General features: G+C 25.4%; 1 protein-coding gene across 4 annotated transcripts; it reads left to right on the top strand.

Moving 5' to 3' along the window:
• The first annotated feature begins 2,003 nt into the window (after positions 1–2,003).
• On the top strand, positions 2,004–21,329 carry LOC112601273 (piwi-like protein Siwi). Of its 4 annotated transcripts, XM_025348788.1 has the most exons (18): positions 2,005–2,304; positions 4,517–4,585; positions 6,749–6,889; positions 8,512–8,636; positions 8,821–9,029; positions 9,095–9,280; positions 11,296–11,472; positions 12,729–12,884; positions 12,992–13,134; positions 14,246–14,351; positions 14,424–14,713; positions 14,783–14,937; positions 16,866–16,990; positions 17,063–17,231; positions 19,002–19,123; positions 19,208–19,353; positions 20,908–21,073; positions 21,150–21,266. In XM_025348788.1, the coding sequence occupies exons 4-18, from the start codon at positions 8,528–8,530 to the stop codon at positions 21,264–21,266; spliced, it is 2,376 nt and encodes a 791-aa protein (XP_025204573.1). In that variant the 5' UTR covers positions 2,005–2,304; positions 4,517–4,585; positions 6,749–6,889; positions 8,512–8,527. The 4 variants fall into 4 exon arrangements, with proteins under 4 accessions (XP_025204574.1, XP_025204573.1, XP_025204572.1 ...); XM_025348789.1 differs by lacking the exon at positions 6,749–6,889 and having other exon boundaries at positions 2,004–2,304; XM_025348787.1 differs by lacking the exon at positions 4,517–4,585.
• Positions 21,330–21,786: the final 457 nt, after the last annotated feature.

The raw sequence follows: 21,786 nt of genomic DNA, 5'->3' as shown, positions 1-21,786 counted from the left end.
TGGTGTACTTCGTTCAGTACGTATTGCTTTCAAATCCACCATTAAAAACCGGCCCATAGTTTACTTTTACCATTGGTATCAAAATTAAAATTTTGTTGGTTATTTTTGAATAAAAGTAGTTCAGTAAGTACTAAACCACTAAGATGTACTTTTCATAAGCGTCATGGCGCGTGGCGTGCGATGCTCATGACAATGATCTTAAAACAGTTTTTAAAACTATTTTACTAAAAATAATTTTTATTATCTACAACGGCATCATTTGTTAGATATAATTTTACCAGACCTTGCTTTTATTTATGTTACCGGCGCAGTAGTTCCAAAGGTCAGGGTAGCATATACCTCTACTACTGTTTAGGCGCATGTCTATATGGTTTATTCTTAAGTTGATCAAAACATTTAACATGTGGAACAAATTGCTTCAGTTGGATACTAAAGTTGAAAATTGAGATTTGTTAACATATATTTCCAATGATCATAGATATAACTAATTACTAAGTCAACATTTAGGTCTACATGAGACTAGTTATTATTGTGGTTTAGTAATTTTGCCCGGGTTTCTCACAAAAATAACAAACAATTGGTGTATAAATTAAAAAATATGTTATCATTATATGTATACTGGAACAAATAGGTTGCAAGTATTACAATAGAATATAGTTAACCGGTTAATAGGAATGACTGCCTTTAAACTTCATAAGAAATAATCCATAATGCTTGTACAGTTTTCATTCGTTAATTCGAAAATCACATTTTTAACCATGTTTCCTTTGAGACGATTAATTTCTATTTGTTCCAATAGTTGTCTTACATCAATAAGTTTTTGTTTCCAAGTGTTATAAAATTGGAAATTGATTAGCTCAAATTTAAATGAATCGATATTCATCCATTATATTCACACAAAATAATGTAAATCTCATTCATTGATATTACATGTATCGGGGAATTTTAAAAACGTAATACAGGGTGCGGCATAATGAACTCCCACATTTCCGAAGTGAATTAAAAAAAAAACAATGCAATATAAAGAAAAAAAAATTTTATTTTTAAAAACTATATTATATAAGATTTTTTTAAAATTATTTTTTAAAAATTATATCGTCTAAATGATTGCCTTGACGAGCAACGCACATATGGAGCCGTTCTCGAAAGTTTTCCATCACTTTCGCAAGCATATCGAGTGGAATCGCGGAGATTTCTTGACGGATGGCCTCTTTTAGTTCTTCAATGGTTCTTGGTCGATGTTTGAAAACTTCAGCTTTGAGGTATCCCCATAAGACATAATCACATGGGCTCAAATCAGAGGAGCAGGGAGGCCATGTAATGTTTTCCCTTAAGGAGATCAAGCGACCAGGAAACATTTATTGCAATACAGCACGAGAACAACGGACTGTATGAGCTGTGGCCCCATCCTGTTAAAACCAGAAAACATCATTATTTTCGTACTCTTCAATTGAAATTTCTATTGAAATTTGACTAACGTGCCACCTTTGGCACGCGTGCCGTAGTTCACCACCCTTGGTTTAGAAATATTTTAACTAAAAAAAAAAATAAAAATATTTAACCTTTAGCCTAATACCTAAAGAGGTACACATCAAAAAATAAATTATTTCATATATTTTTGTTAGGAACCCGTCTCACTTACACATTATTGTCGATTTTAACAAAAAGTGGTCCTTGACGGTGGCGCGGTTGGTGACACCATTTCTGAAATACAGAAATTCGTATTAATTTCATAGCTCTACGAAATAAAAAATGGTAGAATAACAAAATCTTCATTGTATTATTCAGTAATATTCCTACACCAATTTTTTACACAACCATAATTTTTCCTTCTAAAAAATGTATCATCTACATAAATAAGTAATTACAATATGCCATGCTTTATTTGACATGTGCTTCAAAATGTCCACCAGGCGCGCCACCATCGAAGAGCTGTTAGTGACGTTCACTCTTGGTAAAATCGACTAACTTAATTTAATTTTTTATTTACTCGTTTTTCTTTATGTATTTCACGAGATGGTTACTTAAAGCTATTAAAAAAAAAGTAACTACCCAGCTTTGCGGATATCCAAAAATCCGGATTTTTGACATCGCTAGTAGGACTACACTGTAAAAAGTAGTTCTTTGTATCGACCGAAACTTGGATAGCCACCTCTAGTGCAGTAACGACTGACGGCAGTAACGCCTCCATTTTGCTTTATAAGTGGTTAACAGTGGATTAGCTGATTCATCTAGACAAGCTTTTTCGTCTATATCCATTTTCATAGTCCACATCGGATTTTCAGTTCTTCAATATTTCTGTTGGTAAGTTAATGATTGTCAACTTATAAGATAGTACTTATAAGCATAGACGCGACAGACATTCCTTGTAGATGGTGCATTTCATTTTTACTATTTATTTTTGCCATTATCCAAAATTTTTCCCTAAACTTAAAATATTGGAAATATTTGATATGATTTCACTTAAAATAATTTTTCACTTTATTTTGTTTATTTCCTATTTTATGGAACAAAAAAATAATGTGTTTGTTAACCTTTATTATGAATTGAAAACAAAATTGTATAAAATGAGAACCTTAAAACTTAACAATAATATAATCATCTTAAAAAAAGAATAAAATAACCAATAAAATGCATTAATTATTTATTTATAGTTATAATATTGGTCATAGGATAATACAATATACCTAATAGGAACTTAAGTTCAGGACGACGTATAGCAGGAGTTAATGTTTTAAATTATTCGATCATTTCTTCATAATCTAAATTTGTAGCCATTTCTTGTTCCACAAATGTCATTAATTAACACTCATGACGTTCTTGTAATATCTGATTCCTCAATTTATTCTTAGCTAAATTTAATTTGAAAATGCTCTTTCACAGCTACAACTAGTTACCGGAATTGTAACAAACAGTGATATAGTTTTAAAAATGTTTGGAAAACTTTTAGATAAGTTATTTACAGTTAATTTGTCTAATCAAATATTTCAAAATATATTTTCCTTTAATATTTAAGGCACTCAAATTAAATGTATTTGAGAGTGTTGTTACATCTGATTTATTCAGTTCAAAATTTATAAGACAATCAACTGCAATGAAACACTTGGAATTTCTATATTGTAATCATTACTGATTTCTAAAACTTTAAAATACAAACTTTTGAAATAACTGTCATCAGATCTAAACTTGGTTAATGCAATTTTTAGACTATTAACTATTGTACAACAGTTGGAAGACCCAAATTTGGTGATTGTAAACTTGCACTTACAATACGTATTTAAACCATTTTAGGTTTTAAAACTGTTAATGAAAAAATATAATACAAACTCTTTATTTGATGAAAAAGTACCTTTGCTTTAACTCTTACATCAGCTAAATTTATGTTTTTAGTTATTTCCAATAGACTTAGAATTAAAGAATTAAAGTTTTGGTCTACTGCTTCTTTCGCTTCTGATCTACATGCCCACCTCGTTTTAGATAATCATTTAAGAGATTTAAGTTTTTTATTTGTTTTTTCTGCAACTTTTTCCAACACTGCTTAACAAATTAGACTACATTCAATGAAACTATATATCATTTGAATGTAACTAAAAATATCAAAAATTATACGATTTTTATTGTCCAAAGAATCTGCCAAAACAAGATTGAGACAGTGACAAAAGCAGTATACATAACTGTACTTTTGAGTTAACTTCTTTGACTTTCATTTGAACTCCATTTATTTTTCCAGACATTGCACTAGCGTCGTTGAAACATACAGCTAAAACCGATTGCCAAATCACATTGATTTCATTAATTTTTGTAATTAGATTACTAAAAACTGCTGAAGCATCAACTGATGTTAATCTTTGATGCCTATAAAGGTTTCAACAGGGTTTTTACTTTCATCATCAAAATATTTTATGATTACAGCCATTTACTCATAATGACCCACGTCACTAGTTTCATCAACACACACTGACACTGTTTTATTACATATATTTAATGTAATTTTTCTTTTCATAACATAGTTGATTGATTGTAGCAAGTTGTTTTGTATTCTATTATATAAATATGATACATTTTTTTCCCCATGTGTTAGATGATCTCTAACTATAATATTATACGTTTTTAATACATCCACAAAGTCTATGAATAATCCTTTACTTAAGCTTGTAGAGTTTTCTTGGTGTCCCTGAAAAGATTTGCCACTTTTAGTTAAACATTGTGATGTCTATTAAACAATATAGAATGCTACGGTTAAGAAAACGTTTTTCTCTTTGTTGTAAAGTTTTAATTTTGGATTCCTCAAACACTACATCAATTGATTTAGAGTTCAAATAATTTGCTAGTGATTCTGTACTATTTATATGGTGCTTAGATTTTTGATGCTCTCTTAATCTGGATGTTGCATCATTCTAATTTTAACATAAAAAGCAAAATATTTTACCCATCATAGGACTATATTCTATCCATTTGAATGTTGAAAATCAGGATTTAATGAAACTTTTATAATTGTTACCAAATTTTGTTCTAGGATATAAATCAAGTACTGGTTGATAAGGTCAATGGTGAATGCGAGACTTAGGTTCTAATTGAAAAATTGGTAAATCATTTGATGGGTGATCAGGATGGCATATGATAGTCCAGATGCTTTTTTTTGCTCTATAAATCATTCATATTTTTATAAGATACAATAATGTTATAGTTATAGACAATTACCATTTAAAGTTATAATAAATATTAATAGTTAGTTTTATAGTTTATAATAAAATATAGTAATAATAAAGTCCTTAGGTGATGGTTATAGTTAACAATTTTACGAATACTAATTAGTACATTATTAATACAGTGACATATAGGTTAAATACAAAACAACACATAAGTTGTTTATATATTTATTTACTTTTATTGATCTTTAACTTTAAATACCTACATCAATGACTAGGCCATTAGTATGAATAAATAAGTTAGTTACATGTAATATTAAAAAAAACAATACAAATTTATAAAAACAGCCAACATAATACATTACACAATTTCTAAGAAAGATAAAGCTTAAACAAAACATGCGATTAAATATAAGTTATTTAATAACATTACCCAAATTTATTTTTGAATTTTATAAAATACTTGAAAACTTTATAAAATTACTAGATTATATTATACATAGCAATATAGCTAATTCAATGAATTTAATTGGATATATTTTGTAAATAAAACTTAGAACTAATGTTAGTATGCCTTAATTACTTATTAAGATAACATACTACTATACCTGATAAATATTTATTATAAAAATCTAATATTAAATGTTTTTATATTAATATTACTTATAATTATAAAACACATATTAATTTAATAATATTTTAAATTACCACGGTATAAACACATGATTATATTTATTACAATTTGTTAATTAGGTATAATAAATAATGTTTTTTCAACATAGGAATAATTTATTTGTATATACTTAGGTACTATAGTATTACCTTCTCGAGATGAAACAAGAGGAAGAGACAAAAGGTCATCTAGATCCAAATTACCTAAATACTTAATAAAAATGTTGATAATATAATACAATAATAAAAAATAATCTATTAAAATTGATGGAGCCAAAAGTTATTTACTTACCTTTTGTATTCTCAACAATACTATTATCAGTAGCATCACTAAATTTTTGTTTTTATGAAATAAATCAAATAATGTTTTCTTTCTTTTTTCACTCATTATGTTTTATTTAAAATATTAGATAACAATTCGAACTTCGACGATTAAATTAAAAGATTCAAAAAGCAAATCACTAAATACAGTACAAATATTACAATAATTGTTAATTATTATCAATTTATTTATTAAATGTCACTTCAAATTTCTCACTCGTGCCACAAAAAATAATCTAATAATTTAACGTGTGATGAGAACTAGCTTAGAATTACGTTCTATGGATTTACCGCGGTCCGTAGTTATAGAAACTTGAATACAACCGTGGTTAGTTTAAATGCAGATGTACGATAATTGATAAGAAAAAATTTGGAATAACATTTTTTATTATTTTAATTAATTTATTCCAAAATTCTAAACATGTACAAATAGTTACATAATTGAATAAACAATTTATTTCTATAACAGGCACCAGGCTATAAAGCCACAGGTGGTGCACTTGTATACTCTGCACTACCCGTGCGCACGCCTATACTCATAAGCTATGTTTTTAAATTATAACAATATAATGAATAACGTTTAAATATGTACTTTCATCCAAATTATCTATAAAATAATAATTATGTTTATATGACTTAGTTTCTACATGAACTATATACTTATGAGAAATATTAAATTATAAATTTTGATATAAGAATAAATTATGCAGGATTTTATATTAAATTTTAAAAAATTTGATCCAGCAAATAATTTTTGTTGACATACAAAAAAATTCCAAAATGTCTAATCCTTAATAAAGATAAAAATAGTCAAAATATTGAAATTTGAGTCAGTATGTTCTAGAATTTTTTTACTTTTAACACATAAGACGTTAAACTAGATGTAATTTTATACCAGAAAGTAAATTGCAATAAAGTTAAAAATCAATTTTTTTTTGGCTGATTTAATAGGTGATGAGACACACAGATAAAAAGTAATACATTAATAATCAATAAATTCGTTGGAATGATCAGAATCTTAACATGGAAGCTAACCCATTTCAAATCTAAATTATATGAATCAATGTTTACGGTTTAATTTTATTAATTTAAGCAATTCATCATAGTTTGTTGACAGTGTCGACACGGTACGCAACGGTCGTCGCCGGTACCTACAAACATAAAGTACAGGCACCGCAGCGACCGGTCAACACCATCACCGGCACCGCAGCGACCGGTCAACACCATCACCGGATTCACCACCACAGGTAAAGATACGATTTCGTCAATTCTTCAACCAACGCCGTAAAGGCCTTGGCGGTACGATAAGACAAGTCTCGCTAGACGAGTGTCGACTATCGGTGCCTGATAATTTGTCAGTTTTTCCGTAACGACGATCGTGTCAATATTATTAATTTTTACGTTTTCTTGTTACGCTGTCAGTTTTTAACTGCGTTTTGTGCGTTTTTACATTTGACGCTACTGTACTACCGTGTACCGTTTTTTTTTTTTTTTTTTGAACCGGAAAAAATGCATGATTCTGTGTCATTTTTTTTTTTTACAAACTCCGGCGTCTGTCATTGCATTTGGTTTTTCCTTGTAAAAATTTTCATCACCCTTTTGGTCAGAGTTCAGTGTTCTGTATCCAGAACATCAGGACAACGTGACCGACTGTCCGCGGTCTACCTAAACAAACAACCGCCGTAGCCGCATTGCTATAATGCATGTTATAAATTTGAAATATTATTAGGTATATTAAGGATAATTTAATTTTAAAATTAGTACAATAACTGATATCTGTGGTTTAAGTTCATCGTTAAGGCATTATGTCATATTTAAAATGATTTGGACATGTAGTTATATTTATTCAAAAACAAGTAGTTAACTCTAAAAATAATATGTTTACCGAAATATTATAGAGTAGGATTATATCAAATATGTAAATTAATGAATAATTTAGAATAAAACGTGATGGTCAAGGCCGCCCACAGAAATTTTTCTCATGGGGGGGGGGGGGCAGCGAAAAATAATACACTTACCATAAATTATGTTTTTTAAATCACAACGTAAAAAATAATTATTTATTTATTTTTATATTGCAAGTGTCACCTTATCAGTTATCAGTCCTCCTTATCGCCCTCCAAGACGCTATTTAAAATCCAAATAAATGCAATAAAAATTAGTTAAAATTTTAATTAGTGATGGGGGTGGCGAGGCCCTCCCCCCCTGCGGGCGACCTTGGTGATGGCTTATTTTTTTACTTCGCTGATGAATAATGACAGATTAATTATTGTTGACAATATGAATACAAATAACATAATATATAATATGTTTACTAATATTATATTATCTGTCAACAAAACACGGTTTAAAATGTATTTTTTTGAAATTTGAGTAAACTTGCAATGGAATTTAATATTGACATAAATTAATTTATTAATTTTATATTTTATAAAATAATAAGCTTATTATCTGAAATAGTTAGAATTTTTTTGTACTTGATTTATATTTTTTCTAACATTTTGTAAAAATTGTGAAGATTTAAAAAAAAAATTCAAATAAGCTTATAATTTAAGTTTAGAGTAATAATCCTTGTCTCCATAACAAACATTATTTTGGAAACAATAATTTATAGTATATTTAATAAAAATTATACAACTTAATAATCAGTCATAACTCATAATTTTTGAAATATCACAAAAAACATTTTTAGGTAGAATAATAGAATAGTTATAGAGTATAAAAATATTTATGTATAATTAATTAATTAATAAATATAATTCTAAGCTACCTAAATGCACTATTAACACAAAAATCTTTCACCCTCTTTTACTAGATTTTTTACAATCTTATTAATTTTTATTTTTTTTTAAATTGTTTTATTTTATAGTTTAAAAGATTACCTTATGGATTCTAACCCAACAAGTTACATCAGAGGTCAAGCTTGTAGACCATTACAAACACGTCTTTCTAGACCCGGACTACTAGATCCAATGTTCAGTTCCTCACTCACAAGTATAGCTTATTTAAATAATTAATATGTATAAAATTTATAATAAAAATAACATTAAATAATGTCAATATTTGATAACTATATTCAGGTCGTCGGGAGGATGGGGGTAGAGATTTTCGGTTTTTAATTTGTATATTAACCTCATGTTAATAATATTAATTATTTTGATATTTTATTTTTCTACAGCGTCAAGAGATGAACTTATTTATTTAACATCAAATTATTTTCCAATAACAACAAACACAGATTGTAGAATTTACCAGTATAGAGTTGATTTTAATCCAGTACAAAATAAATGCATTGAAAAAGAACTATTAGACGCCAATAAAAAGTTTTTAGGAATATATATTTTTCATGAAACAATGTTGTTTAGTAACAAAAAATATGAATCCGATGTAAGTTTTTTATAATTTTTATTTTTTATTCAATGATAATTTAATTTATTTTATTTTTATTTTAGATAGTAAAGCTGTCTTCAAAAAATGACATTGATGACAAAATAGTAATAATTACTTTAAAATTTATATCAATCATTGAAAAGGGTGATCCTACTTTCATCCAAATTTTGAATTTGATGTTACGTGAATACCTTAGTATTTTTGGGTTGACACAACATGGAAAAGTTTGCTATGACACAACGGAGAAAGTAAACACTTATTTAAATTTTATTATAGGAATTAACACTATTTAACTACAGACTATTTTTATGTCAAGCCAAAATAAAATAATAGTAATTTCTGATTACTAATCAATACTTAAGAAATGTGATTAAAAAAAATAAAATATAGATCATACCTAGATAGGTTAGGTCCTATAAATACCTAATCTGAAATAGTAATGCTACCTGTTACTAAAAAATAAATATAATCAAAAGATTTAGTGAAACTAGATAACATATTTAACATTTTCAATGCATATTTTGTAATTTTTCGTGTATATTATGCCTTTTCTAGCGTCTACAACAGAGGTTCCCAAACTTTTCTTACTCGTGGTGCTCTTTTCGAACTGAAGTTTGCTTGTGGCGCTCTTAATAAAATTTATGACTTTTTTTAAATAAAATAGATAAAATAACAAACATGTTTAATTTTCAATTAATAATATGGAAATATTTATTTTATATAATTATATACTGAAATATTTAATTTTAATTTTATTAGATAAAGTAAATTAGACTTAGTTTATTTTTAGAAAACAATTGAATTAGTGAGATGGATGAGCCTGGACATCACTACATAGTTTTTCAAATCTTGGGATCAAACTTGATACTCCCACTATCATTTCCTTTTCCACATTGATTTTTGACCGATATTTGCTTTTTATCATAGCGGCTGCTGAAAACCAAGCTTCACATAAATATAGCGAGACACAGCTGCGGCTCCCTCGATAACACACCGCAGCGCACAGTTTGGGAACCTCTGTTCTACAACATAATGCTTCATCTGCATTTAGGAGTGAGGCTATTTTCTGAATTGGAGGGCTTAAGCTACGGTTTCTTTAATTCATAAATTTAATTGCCTGATGGATCATTCCATCTCTACACTTCTTGCTTCATTTAGAATCTAGAATTATTTAATTAATCCTTGTAAATAATACATTAATTAAAATTTTTAGAAAAATAATTCTACCTCTAGTTATTAAATAAAAAAAGAAGGTTGTAATAATAAAATATAAAAAATCATTGCTATAAAATTTCAATTTTTTTTTTAAATATGGTATTAATATTTCTAACTATAAAAATTAATATTTCCTAATCACAAAATTTAAATGTAGATTTTAAAAACATTTAAATAAAAAAAAATTTTAATTTAAATTTTTTTTAATATATTAAAAAGAACTATAGTATAATGTGATTGCAGATTATTAGAGATAATTTATTGTCAGTTTATCAAGTGAGATAAATATTTTTGTATTAAGTAGTTACGTAGCAACAAATGGTCTATTGTGAGTCAATACACATACTCATTAACTTCATTAAACCTACATCTACTGCTGTGCCATTTTTATGGTCATGAGCACAAGTTTTCTAATTATTTCTGTTAGTACCTAAATTTGTTTCTTTAAATTTTTGATGAAATATTTGCAATATACTCGATATGTGTTACTATGCATTAGTATCAACAGTGTTATTAAAATTATAGAAGTTAAATCATTTTATAGTATGTATAAATGCTTAACATATTAAATTTATTCTAGGTTTATAGCTGTTAATTTTTATAATTTTTTTATTTTGGTCAAGATAGTGTTGGAATTTCATATGTTTATCTACTATAAATTTCTTATTACATATTACTTTATTACAAAATAAAATTTAAAATAATTTAAGCTGCATATTCTTTTTCCTAAACAAAGTAATAGTTATAAAATTTCAAATAAACTAACAAATGGTATTGAAATTTCAGTTATATTTAATATTATATTGTTGTACACTAACTATTTACCACTATTTAACATAGAATCATATTTAAAATTCATGAAATTAAATTTAAAATTTGAAGTCAAGTAAAAAAAAATTACCAAAATAATTTTTTTAAAGTTAAATAAACAAAATGAAAGACAATCCAATTTGATAACTTATTTAATTTTGACTTGATCAGTAGCATATGATTTTTTTTTTTAGTTAAAATCCTTTTAATTTATATTATATTTATTTGTTAAATATAGATTTATGTTTCAAATCCAAAACTTACAATTTTGCCAGGTTATGAGAATACAATTGGAATGTTTGATAATGGTCTATTTTTACGTTCTGAATTAATATTTAAAGTTATAAGACAAGAGACAGTATTGGATATTTTTATGGAATGTTCAAAAAAAAAACTCATAGACCCTAATTGGATGGTTAGTAATTGTTGATTTCATATTTTTAATAGTTAACATTAACTTATATAGTTTGTTTTAAGTTAGTCATGTATAAAGAATTAATAATTATGTCAATAACTAATTACTTTTTTATCAAATATTTTATTTTTATTTTTCTCAAGAACATGAACATCTTAGTTATGTATAAATATAAATATATAATAGATAGAATATGTATTATCATTAATTATCGATATGAATATTTTTTTATTAAAACTAAATTATTATATTATTTTTCTTTTTCATAATAATAATTTAATATCAAGCTCTAATAGTAAAAAATGAATGTATCACCGTAAAAATATTTCTAGATGTAGGTAGCCTAGTAGCAAGGATTTCAATATCTATAAATAATAAGGAAATAAAAGTATATAATTTATGTTATAAATAGTTCATTGAGATTCTTAAAAATTTAATTTTTAACAATAATCCTACCTTTTAATCTACCTTTTAGTGTAACAATTGAGAGCAGTGGCACTGAACTATATTTTTTTGTAGTGTGGCAAGTAAAAAAAAAGTAATTCCTACTCCTCAATTGACAATTGTGTAAAAAATGGGGTTTATATCCCCATTTCTCCCTTTCTCAAGCTATATGTTTTTATTTTATATATAGAAACAAAGTATCAGTTTATATTGGTATAAATAATAACTATTTTCTATTTTTATCTTTCTGACGGTATTTTATTAATATTCTAAAAATATCCTCATTCATTTGAGCGGATGATTGTAAAACTGTTGTTAAAACTATCAGTCGATTGATATTGACTAACTCACAAAAGCAATTTTTGAAAATCGAGCATTATGATTTACTATCCTTATTATCTTGAACTTACAGTTTACATACTACACACCTCATATGATTATTTAGTTTTCAGTTTTAATATAAAAACAATTAATACAATATTATTGAGTACAACTAATATACTGATGCTAATACTAATAGTCTATGAGTTACTTCTTAGAAAACTCTTTACTCTAGCTAAATAACTAGATAATTACTACCATAGTACAGTCTCAACACTGGTTTTTCATGAAAGAATAAAACTTTTAACTTTTAGAGTTTTCTATCATCAAACCTCCCACCACCGTTAAAAGCTGAGACAGTTGCCACAGTTCTTATATAGGTTCAGCGCCACTAATTGGAATTGGAAGTAGATAATAGTCACAAGTTATATCTTAAATTATAGTAACATTATTAGGATTAGGAGATGATTTAATATAATATTCTTTTTTAGTTGAAATTTAAAGAGGCCGTTATAGGAAGTGTGGTACTAACTATTTATAATGACCGTTGTTATCATATTGACAATATAGATGAGCAGTTAGGTACTGAATCAATATTTCTTAAAAACGATGGATCAAGCATATCATTCAAAGATTTTTATAAAAAAGTATGTTTTTTATGATTTTATTTATCATAATTATAGCTAATAATAAGTTAATTGTAGTTTTTAATATTGAATCTAACAACTTAGCTTCAAGTTTTTTTTATTTTTAGAAATATCATATAAATCTGCTTAAACCTCAACCTATGTTGATATCAAAAAGAAGAAAATCTTTTAGAATTGAAGGTGAGGAAACAGAACTGGTATACTTAGTTCCTGAATTATGTGTAATGACTGGAATATCTAATGAAATGAGGTAATAACATTTACAGAATACATTACTTATTATAATAGAACTATGCTTGTTTACAAAAATTATTATGTATAAAATTATAAAAATGTCTATTAAAACAACAGAAGAATTGTCTCAGTTTAGTTTTTTTGTTTTATTAATCAAATTTAGTTTTAGAGTGATGAATCAATTTATTTTATTGTAGTGTATAAATGTAAATTGCTTTAATTTTCAAATTCAAGAATAATTTTTGATAGAAAATTGGATTTAGTTGGTACTTTAAGAAGGGGAAGAGGAGAAATTTTCAATACTTAATAAACTAGAAGAAAACATTTCTGGAAAAAGGCTGCAAATGTTTACAAAAACAATTTTTGACAAAATTAATAACCTTAAATAACCTTAAAGTTGTTTCACTAACAATTCATGTGCTATTTTTACACGATATAATTTTCGAAATAGTTTGTCTTTTTGCTAGTTATGAACATTTTAAATTATAAGTTTTTTGGTTTATTTTTGATGTATTAATGTATAATGTATGATTAAATTGTTTTTTTATGAGCAAAGATCCTAACAATATATTACAAAGTTCAACATAAATTATTCTTATAAAAATTAAAAAGAAATATTAAAGCTATGTAATTTCAATTTTATTTATATATTGTTTTCAAAGTTAAATTTTTTTTAAATAATATATTAATTATTTTTTAGTTAAAAATTAATGAAGTTTATTTGAACATTTCAATTTAATACAAGATTCCTTATAAGATGTTTACTAGAAATAAAAAAATAAATATTAATTGTAAATTTTAAAGCTTCATACATTTTTTGTGAACTATTGAAGTTTAAATTTTAATGACATAAAATATTTCAATACTACTATGAGATTTATCATTAAAATATTTATTTTATTTTATTGTTATTGAAAAAAAATACTAACTGTAAAATAATCAAACATTTCATTGTAACTAAATTCATCATTTCTTATATACGTAATAAGATTTTTTAAATATCAAGACAAATGGTATGCTTCATTAAAAAGTATAATCATTAATAATTATGTTTAATTTTAACATAATGGTGATTTAATATTTATTTTTATTTTTTATCAAATATTTACTATTTATGATTACAAAAGAGAAAATGAAAACATGAAGTATGTAGATCAGCATACAATTGTGAATCCTACAGAAAGAATCTGGAAGTATAATAATTTTATCGAACAGCTTCTAACTCCACCCTGGGTAAATATTTTTATAGAAATATTAATGAGCAAAAGAAAAAAAAATCACTTTAATTTTTACTGCGTATTTAAGGCTACACAATTATCAAAACAATGGAATTTAACATTGAGTAACCAACTCATTAAAATTACTGGCCGTGTAATGCCTCAAGAAACAATTCATGGTAATAACCAAAATTATCGATCTGATACTACAGGCAATTGGACAACAAAATTATCTTCTTTATCCATGTATAGCTGTGCTGAAATACTGTGTTGGGTAATTGTAACTCCATATTTGCGAAGTGCTGATGTTGGACAATTTACCAATACTCTACTAAAAGTTGCAAATAACATGGGTCTTAAATTACCAATACCAAAAATGTTAGTGTAATTATTATATTATTTAAAACCTAAATCCAAATAAACTATATTTGATATATTTTATTTTAGAGTTGAAATAGATGATACAGATATAAGAACATATTCAATTAAACTGGAACAATTAATCAATGAAATAAACCCATCATTTATTTTATGCGTAACTTTGTCACGACGTGAAGATATTTACAATATTATTAAAAGAAAACTATGTGTTGATTACGCAGGTAACTAATTTTTCAAATTCTAATTATGAATTTTGTAATGCTATTTAATTTGAATAATTGAATACGGGTTTAACTTAAGGTTCTAAAATAATTAAATTAGATTTGGTTTCAGGTTTGGTCACTCCTTTGTTATCAGTGGTTGCATTGTGAGTCCCTACATTAAAGTGCATTTACAAGGGCGGATTTAATAATTTACCGCCCTTATGCCAAAAAAAAAAATTATTTACTGTCCTTATTATAAAAAAAATCACCTCTGTACAACAATATTCCTTACATGATATTATTTTCTATATATTATGCAATTATTTTTTTTATTTAACAAAAGTTCAATAAAAAACGTTCTGATTCAAATATAGTATTTTCTCCTTATTCTTATTATACAAGAAAAAATAATAAATTTATTAAATAATTATTTGGTTATATAAGTAGTTTTAATGTTAATTATTTATTTTGAAATTGAAAAATATAAGAAAAAAATTAAGTGTTTTTCTATAGGTAGGTACAAGAATAAAATAAATATTAAATACAATTTTACTGCGTACAAAAAGTCGCCCTCCATAAATTTGCCGCCCTATGTGGCTGCATAGTTTGCTGTGTCTTAAATCCGCCCCTAGACATTTAAATACCTACCAGTGAATATTAGTTTCTTTCATATAAAGAGAACAGGTTACATTCTTTGTAAATATTTACTATACTTTATTTAAGTTAAAACTGTAAAAAAACATAAAAATTGCTTGAATGTTTTCTTCATTCAGTGCTAGTTTAGTGATATTGAGTCAGTAAAGAGCCTTGGTGCTTCGGAGGGTTTTGAGCTCTCTGTTTAATATGTGTTTGATTGTCAAGTTTTCCTTACCTGTATATCGTTTTGGTGCCAGATCTATAGTTATGAAGAAGAAGTGAGTTAAATGGAAGTGTATTATTCTGGTATGAATAATAGTAAGTTTGTCTCTTCTTTTATGACTGAAAGGGTGTTACTATTTTTGGATGAATGATTTTATACTTATTAATTTATTTGTGAGAGGTACTTTACTACAATATTTATACCACGTGTTTCATTGAACTTGCGGTTAATAGTATTTTAAGTTTCTGGAATTTTAATTAGGTTAATATTCCTGGATAAATAAGATGTGATAGCTTTGTTTGCAAATTAGGTCAACTTCTTTGTTTTCAGGTATCTAAACATGAGATGGGACCCACAGATGTGTTGTATAAGATAGATTTTTGAATATGAGTTTGTAATTAATTTAAAGACTCTTAAGGAGTTACTATGATAGTGAAGGGATATGATATTAAACTTATACATTGATTTATACATAAAATAACTTTAAAAATTAATAAAGATTTAATTTATTTTATATTTTCCTGAATAATCTGAAGTTATTTTTGTGATGTAAGCGAATAAAATTCTCAGATCAAATAACTAAATATTCACTACTGAAATTAATGTTTTGTATCAGATGATATTGAATATTTTAATTCTAGGGTTTTAAGAAACCAGTATTAGGTAATAATTATATTACAGGTGTAGTAGCGTATTTACGGGGAGGATCAAGGGGATAAATCCCCCTCCCATAGGCTGTATACACACAAATAATTATAGTCATCATATTATTTAAAAAATTATTATGATTATTTTTTTTTAATCAATAATTGATTTAATTTGCAAGAATTAAAATATTAAAATATATTGTACAATATTCTCATTAGTATCTTCATTTAAAACGTCATATCCTCCTTCCCATGACAAAAAACCTAAATATGCCACTGTATAGGTATAAAGCTTATTGCCATTTTTGGTTAATTCGGATTCAGAGCTTTGATTAATTATCAATAAATAAATATGTACTCGTAAATTTAATACTAATTTAAAAAAATGATGCTGTTGATAAAACTGGGATATTTAAAATATCTTGAAATATAACTTCCAGTTCCATCTCAAGTTGTTTTATTAAAACAAATACTAAAATACAATACATTATTTTGTGCCAAAATTACCATACAAATTAATTGTAAACTAGGAGGAGCTCCATGGCGTGTTGTTATCCCTGAGTCGGTATGTTTAATTATAAATTTATTTAATGTAAATTTAATATATTAAATGTAATCAAATAATGTATACTTTCAGGATATGATGATAATTGGATTTAATGTCTGTCAAGCTAGGCAAAATAGAAAGAAGTTTTATGGTGCATTAATAGCCACAATGAATAATGAACACACTTCTTACTTCAGCTGTGTTGAATCATACGAAAATGAACAGGAACTTTCAACTTCTTTTGCAACAAGCATAACTAGTATGCATACAAATATATTATTTATTTTAAAGCTAAAAATATAATATAGATTTTAGAATAACACACTATTGGTCTAGTGTACAATCTACCAACAATAATATTGTTTACTGAAATTGTTAGTTAGTCATGTTTAAAAAACATTTATCTTCCACATCTGTTATGAGTACATGGCTTCTTTATTTGAATGTATTGGATATACATTTGATATTCCTTTTTAGTTTTTTTAATGATTATACTGAATTTAAATTTTTGTTGATATTATATATCTTCTCTAATATCTATAAAATATAAATATCTATTGTTAAGCATTAACATAAATCACCTTTTTTTGGTTTATTAGTTTGTGTAGGTATTTAGATTTGGGATTTATTCTTGATAGTTTCATAGTAGTATTGGCATATCCCTCATCACTTGAAGACCAATAATATCTCTATTAATTTACCCACTTGAGTTACTATACTATGGTTATTTATGTATATTACATAAATATGGTATATTACTATGGTCTACAAACGTTTAAAAAAGAAATCAATAAGAATAAAAACATTATGGTAAATTAAACATTAACTAAATTATTAAGAATATGAGCTTAGAAAGAATAATTTAACCTATAACTGTTTTCAATGTGCTTAGTAAAGAAAATGATCATTCTGGTAAATGCATGATGAAACATGAATATTGAACATAGCTTTAATAGATTTTATTTAATTCACTCAATTTTCTCAAATTGACCTATTTAATATTTAAAAAAATATTTGTATCTTGTATATTTTGAATATCAACTGTTAATCAAAATTTATTTCCATTTCAATAATAACTTTAATATATTTTTACCAAAATTATTCGCATAACATAAAATATTATTACTTAATACTAATAGTTTATTTATAGTGTCTGCATAGGCAGTAGATCCTTTCTCTTAATAAATGTGCTTTAGGCTCTAGAGTATCTATATACTCGCCATCTATATGTAAAAAATGTATGGCACTCTTGTCAGTGAAACAAAATTCAAAATTTAATTTGAAAAAATATATAATAATGTTGTAGCTATCCCACTCATTATGATTTTTAAGTAAACTATGCTATTTTTAAAGTTGAAGTTACTAACAGCAGTATAATACTTTTAATTCTTTAAAAATCTTATTGTTTGGCCTATAAATAATGTTGGGTAGAAGTAATGCGTTATTGTATTTATATCGTGTTATGTAATTTTAATAGAATTATTTCCAAGTAACAAAAATGTATAACGGAAATTACTTTTAATAAGGAATTTATATAGTATAACACATTACAGTTTCAAATTATTTTGTATCTATAGCGAAAAAAAAAAAGCTTTTAAAAATGTGTACTTTTAATACTGTTTTAGGTATACTCGCCACCATGATTTTGACATGTCTAATAATTGTACCGTAAATCACGATAAAAGTTAAATAATAAATTTATTATTTTATTTTATTTCTCTAAATATATTCTTATATAGAATCTTTCCATGATTATCTATAGCATGAACTTACCTATACACTTAATAATTAATTACTATTGATAAGTACAATTAATTAGTACTTATTAATTATTTATTATTAATTAGTTCTAGTTTTTACATTTTGGCTATAGTAAGTTTATTACCACATTAATATGCAGTAGTTCATATAAACATTATGCACATAATCTACTGCATATAAACATGGTAATTCATTATCAACTTGTTATAAATTTGTAATAAATTTTAAAATATGGAATACCTATTTGAATATTTATTGGTTTTTTAAGAGGCTCTAACTAGATATGCAGCAATTAATAAAAAACTTCCCAATACCATCGTTATATATAGAGATGGTGTAGAAGATAGACAATTATCATATGTCCATAAAACTGAAGTTAAAATGGTAATGGTTGGTATCTGTGTTTATAATTTACTAGCCATAAATATTATATGATGTTTGTAACTAACATAAATATAAACTTTTTCTTTATAGGAAGCTTGTAAAAAATTTTACGGGGAGAAAAAAGTTGGTTTGGCCTTTGTTATAGTCAGAAAATATACAAGTACAAGGTTTTTGAATAATAGTGAAAATCCACCACCTGGAACAGTAATTGATAATAGTGTTACTATTCCAAATATGTGAGTCTAACATAATATATATTTGTAATTATTTTACTGTAAATTATGAATTGGAAATCCAATGTTGACTCAATGTCATTTTAAATTTAATTTGTCTACTAACATAGCGAATGTTTATTTAAAGTGATAAAAATCAACTTTTAAAAAGGTCATATAGATATTTTAAGTAAAGTATTATAATAATGGATGATTTAAGTTGAATCCAATAAAATATCAATGTATACCAAAAACAATTCTAAGCGGAAAACGCCTGTCTGCTTAAAATATTTTACATTAAATTGCTATTTAGCATTCTAAATTAAACATATAAATTTCTGTTTTCTAAAGAATATTAATATTATTATTAAAAAAATGACTAAATCTTTATAACTTTTACTGTTTAAAAGGCAATGATATATATAAAAAAAAAAAAAACCATTTTCAATATAATACATCACTCAGCTCAGAATCTAAAAGTTATATCAGCACTGATTTTTGGGATTTTTAAATAGACTTACGTTTTATTGTAAAAGGATGCATAATATTCAGTCAGAAAAACCTACAACATATAATAGTAGATTAGTGTTTAGCTGTTTCTATTTTATATAAATCTATTAACAATATAGTTCACCCGGGTTATCCATGAAAACACCTACCATCAAACTTAAATGTAAAAATATTTGAACTTTTCATAGTATTTTTAATTTTTAAGCAAGTTATGACCATATAAAATATTACATTTAAAAAATTCTTAAAACTCAAATTTTATCAAATTTTAACTCTGAGGTGGGAAAATTGTTTTTCAATGATAATTATTATCTTTTAAATTAAAATTTTTTTCAATTTTCAACACTAAACATGGATTTTATTAGCAAGTTTAATCTAGTTAACACTTTAAAGTGTTAAAAATAAAAAATTTCTTATACTTCAAAAAAAATCTATTTTTGTCAAAAAGCTTTTCGTGTGTAATTCAACAACCCAAAAACTTGAAATTTACACCAAACATACAAATTAACATTTTTCAGACGTAATAAAGTTTTAAAATTACTCAATATTTTTAAAACATTTAAATTTTTCAACTTTTATATTAATTTTCTTTTAAATTTAAACAAAAATTTTATAATTATTTTGCATTATAAAATATATATATTTTTCTATTTAAATAGGTAAAGTTTAAAAATGTGATACATGTTCTTCATAAGCTGATTTTACAGCATTTTAAAAATTGGATAATTTAACAAAAATTAATTTTTCAAAAACACTAGTTATGAGAAAAACACACTTGTATTAATGATATGATAAATATTAAATACCTACATAATATTAATATAGTGTGATTCATTAAGATGTAAAATTCTTATTTTATCATGTAGAAATAATGGAAATTACTTTATTACTGATATTACTATCATTGAAGAGATTTTACTAATATTATCATTTATCACAATATCACTTACACCTTATTAGTACTAAATATAGGCAAGGAATCACATTTATTTCTGTAGAGCAAATATAAATATTTATCAATATTTTTTTGTTAATTAAAAAATTAAATAACACATTAATGCATTACAGGTGTGATTTTTACTTGGTGTCGCAGCATGTAAAAGTGGGTACAGCTGCACCAACACATTATAATGTGATTGTGGATACTCTTAATGAAACTGCTACTAAACAATTTACACCCAAAATTATGCAAAGCCTTACTTATAAATTAACCCACATGTACTACAATCGGTGGGTAAGTATTAATCAACACTGTTGAACATACAACCAAATATGTATTTTCATAATTTAAATGGTTTTTTTTTTTGTAGGGTACAATAAGAATTCCTGCTCCTTGTCAACTGGCGCACGAATTAGCATTTTTGACTGCTCAGTCACTCCAGACTTATCCAAATCCTGGTTTGGAAGATTTATTGCACTTTTTATAAGTTTTTTCAATGGTCACTGCATATATACCTATAATCTTAATTAGTTAATTAAATTAATACAAGTTTAATAACCAAATCATCAAATAATACATGGATTTTCTTCTTTTTTTTTTATTCGATTAATTTTTTGCAAAATAATAATATGCAGGTAAACTTTCATTTATTACTTATTAGTAGAGCTCGGAAGTTGATGACCTTAAAAACGATAAAAAAATATACAAATTTAACATAAAAATGGCAAAAAATGTCCTAAAAATAGAAAAATTAAAAATATTTGTTTTATAAATTTATCAAAGCTTATAAATTATTTAAAAGTTAAGATCATTGCATTGTAGAGTGTATTTTATGTCAAATGCATTAACTTCCAAGCCTTACTTATAAGCCACTATGGTGGCTATTTCAATAGATTTTTTTCCTTATTATATAATTTTTTTTTTTATACATAAATAGTAGATTTAGTACTTAATATTTAAATTCATTTTAACAATTATGTTTTATTGTATAATTTTTTAAATAAATC

Source organism: Melanaphis sacchari, unplaced genomic scaffold (genome assembly GCF_002803265.2).
Source record: "Melanaphis sacchari strain LSU unplaced genomic scaffold, SCAv2.0 Contig774_pilon_pilon, whole genome shotgun sequence".
In the NCBI taxonomy this organism is placed as follows: Eukaryota; Metazoa; Arthropoda; class Insecta; order Hemiptera; family Aphididae; genus Melanaphis; species Melanaphis sacchari.
This window is presented reverse-complemented; position numbering and strand designations above follow the sequence as displayed.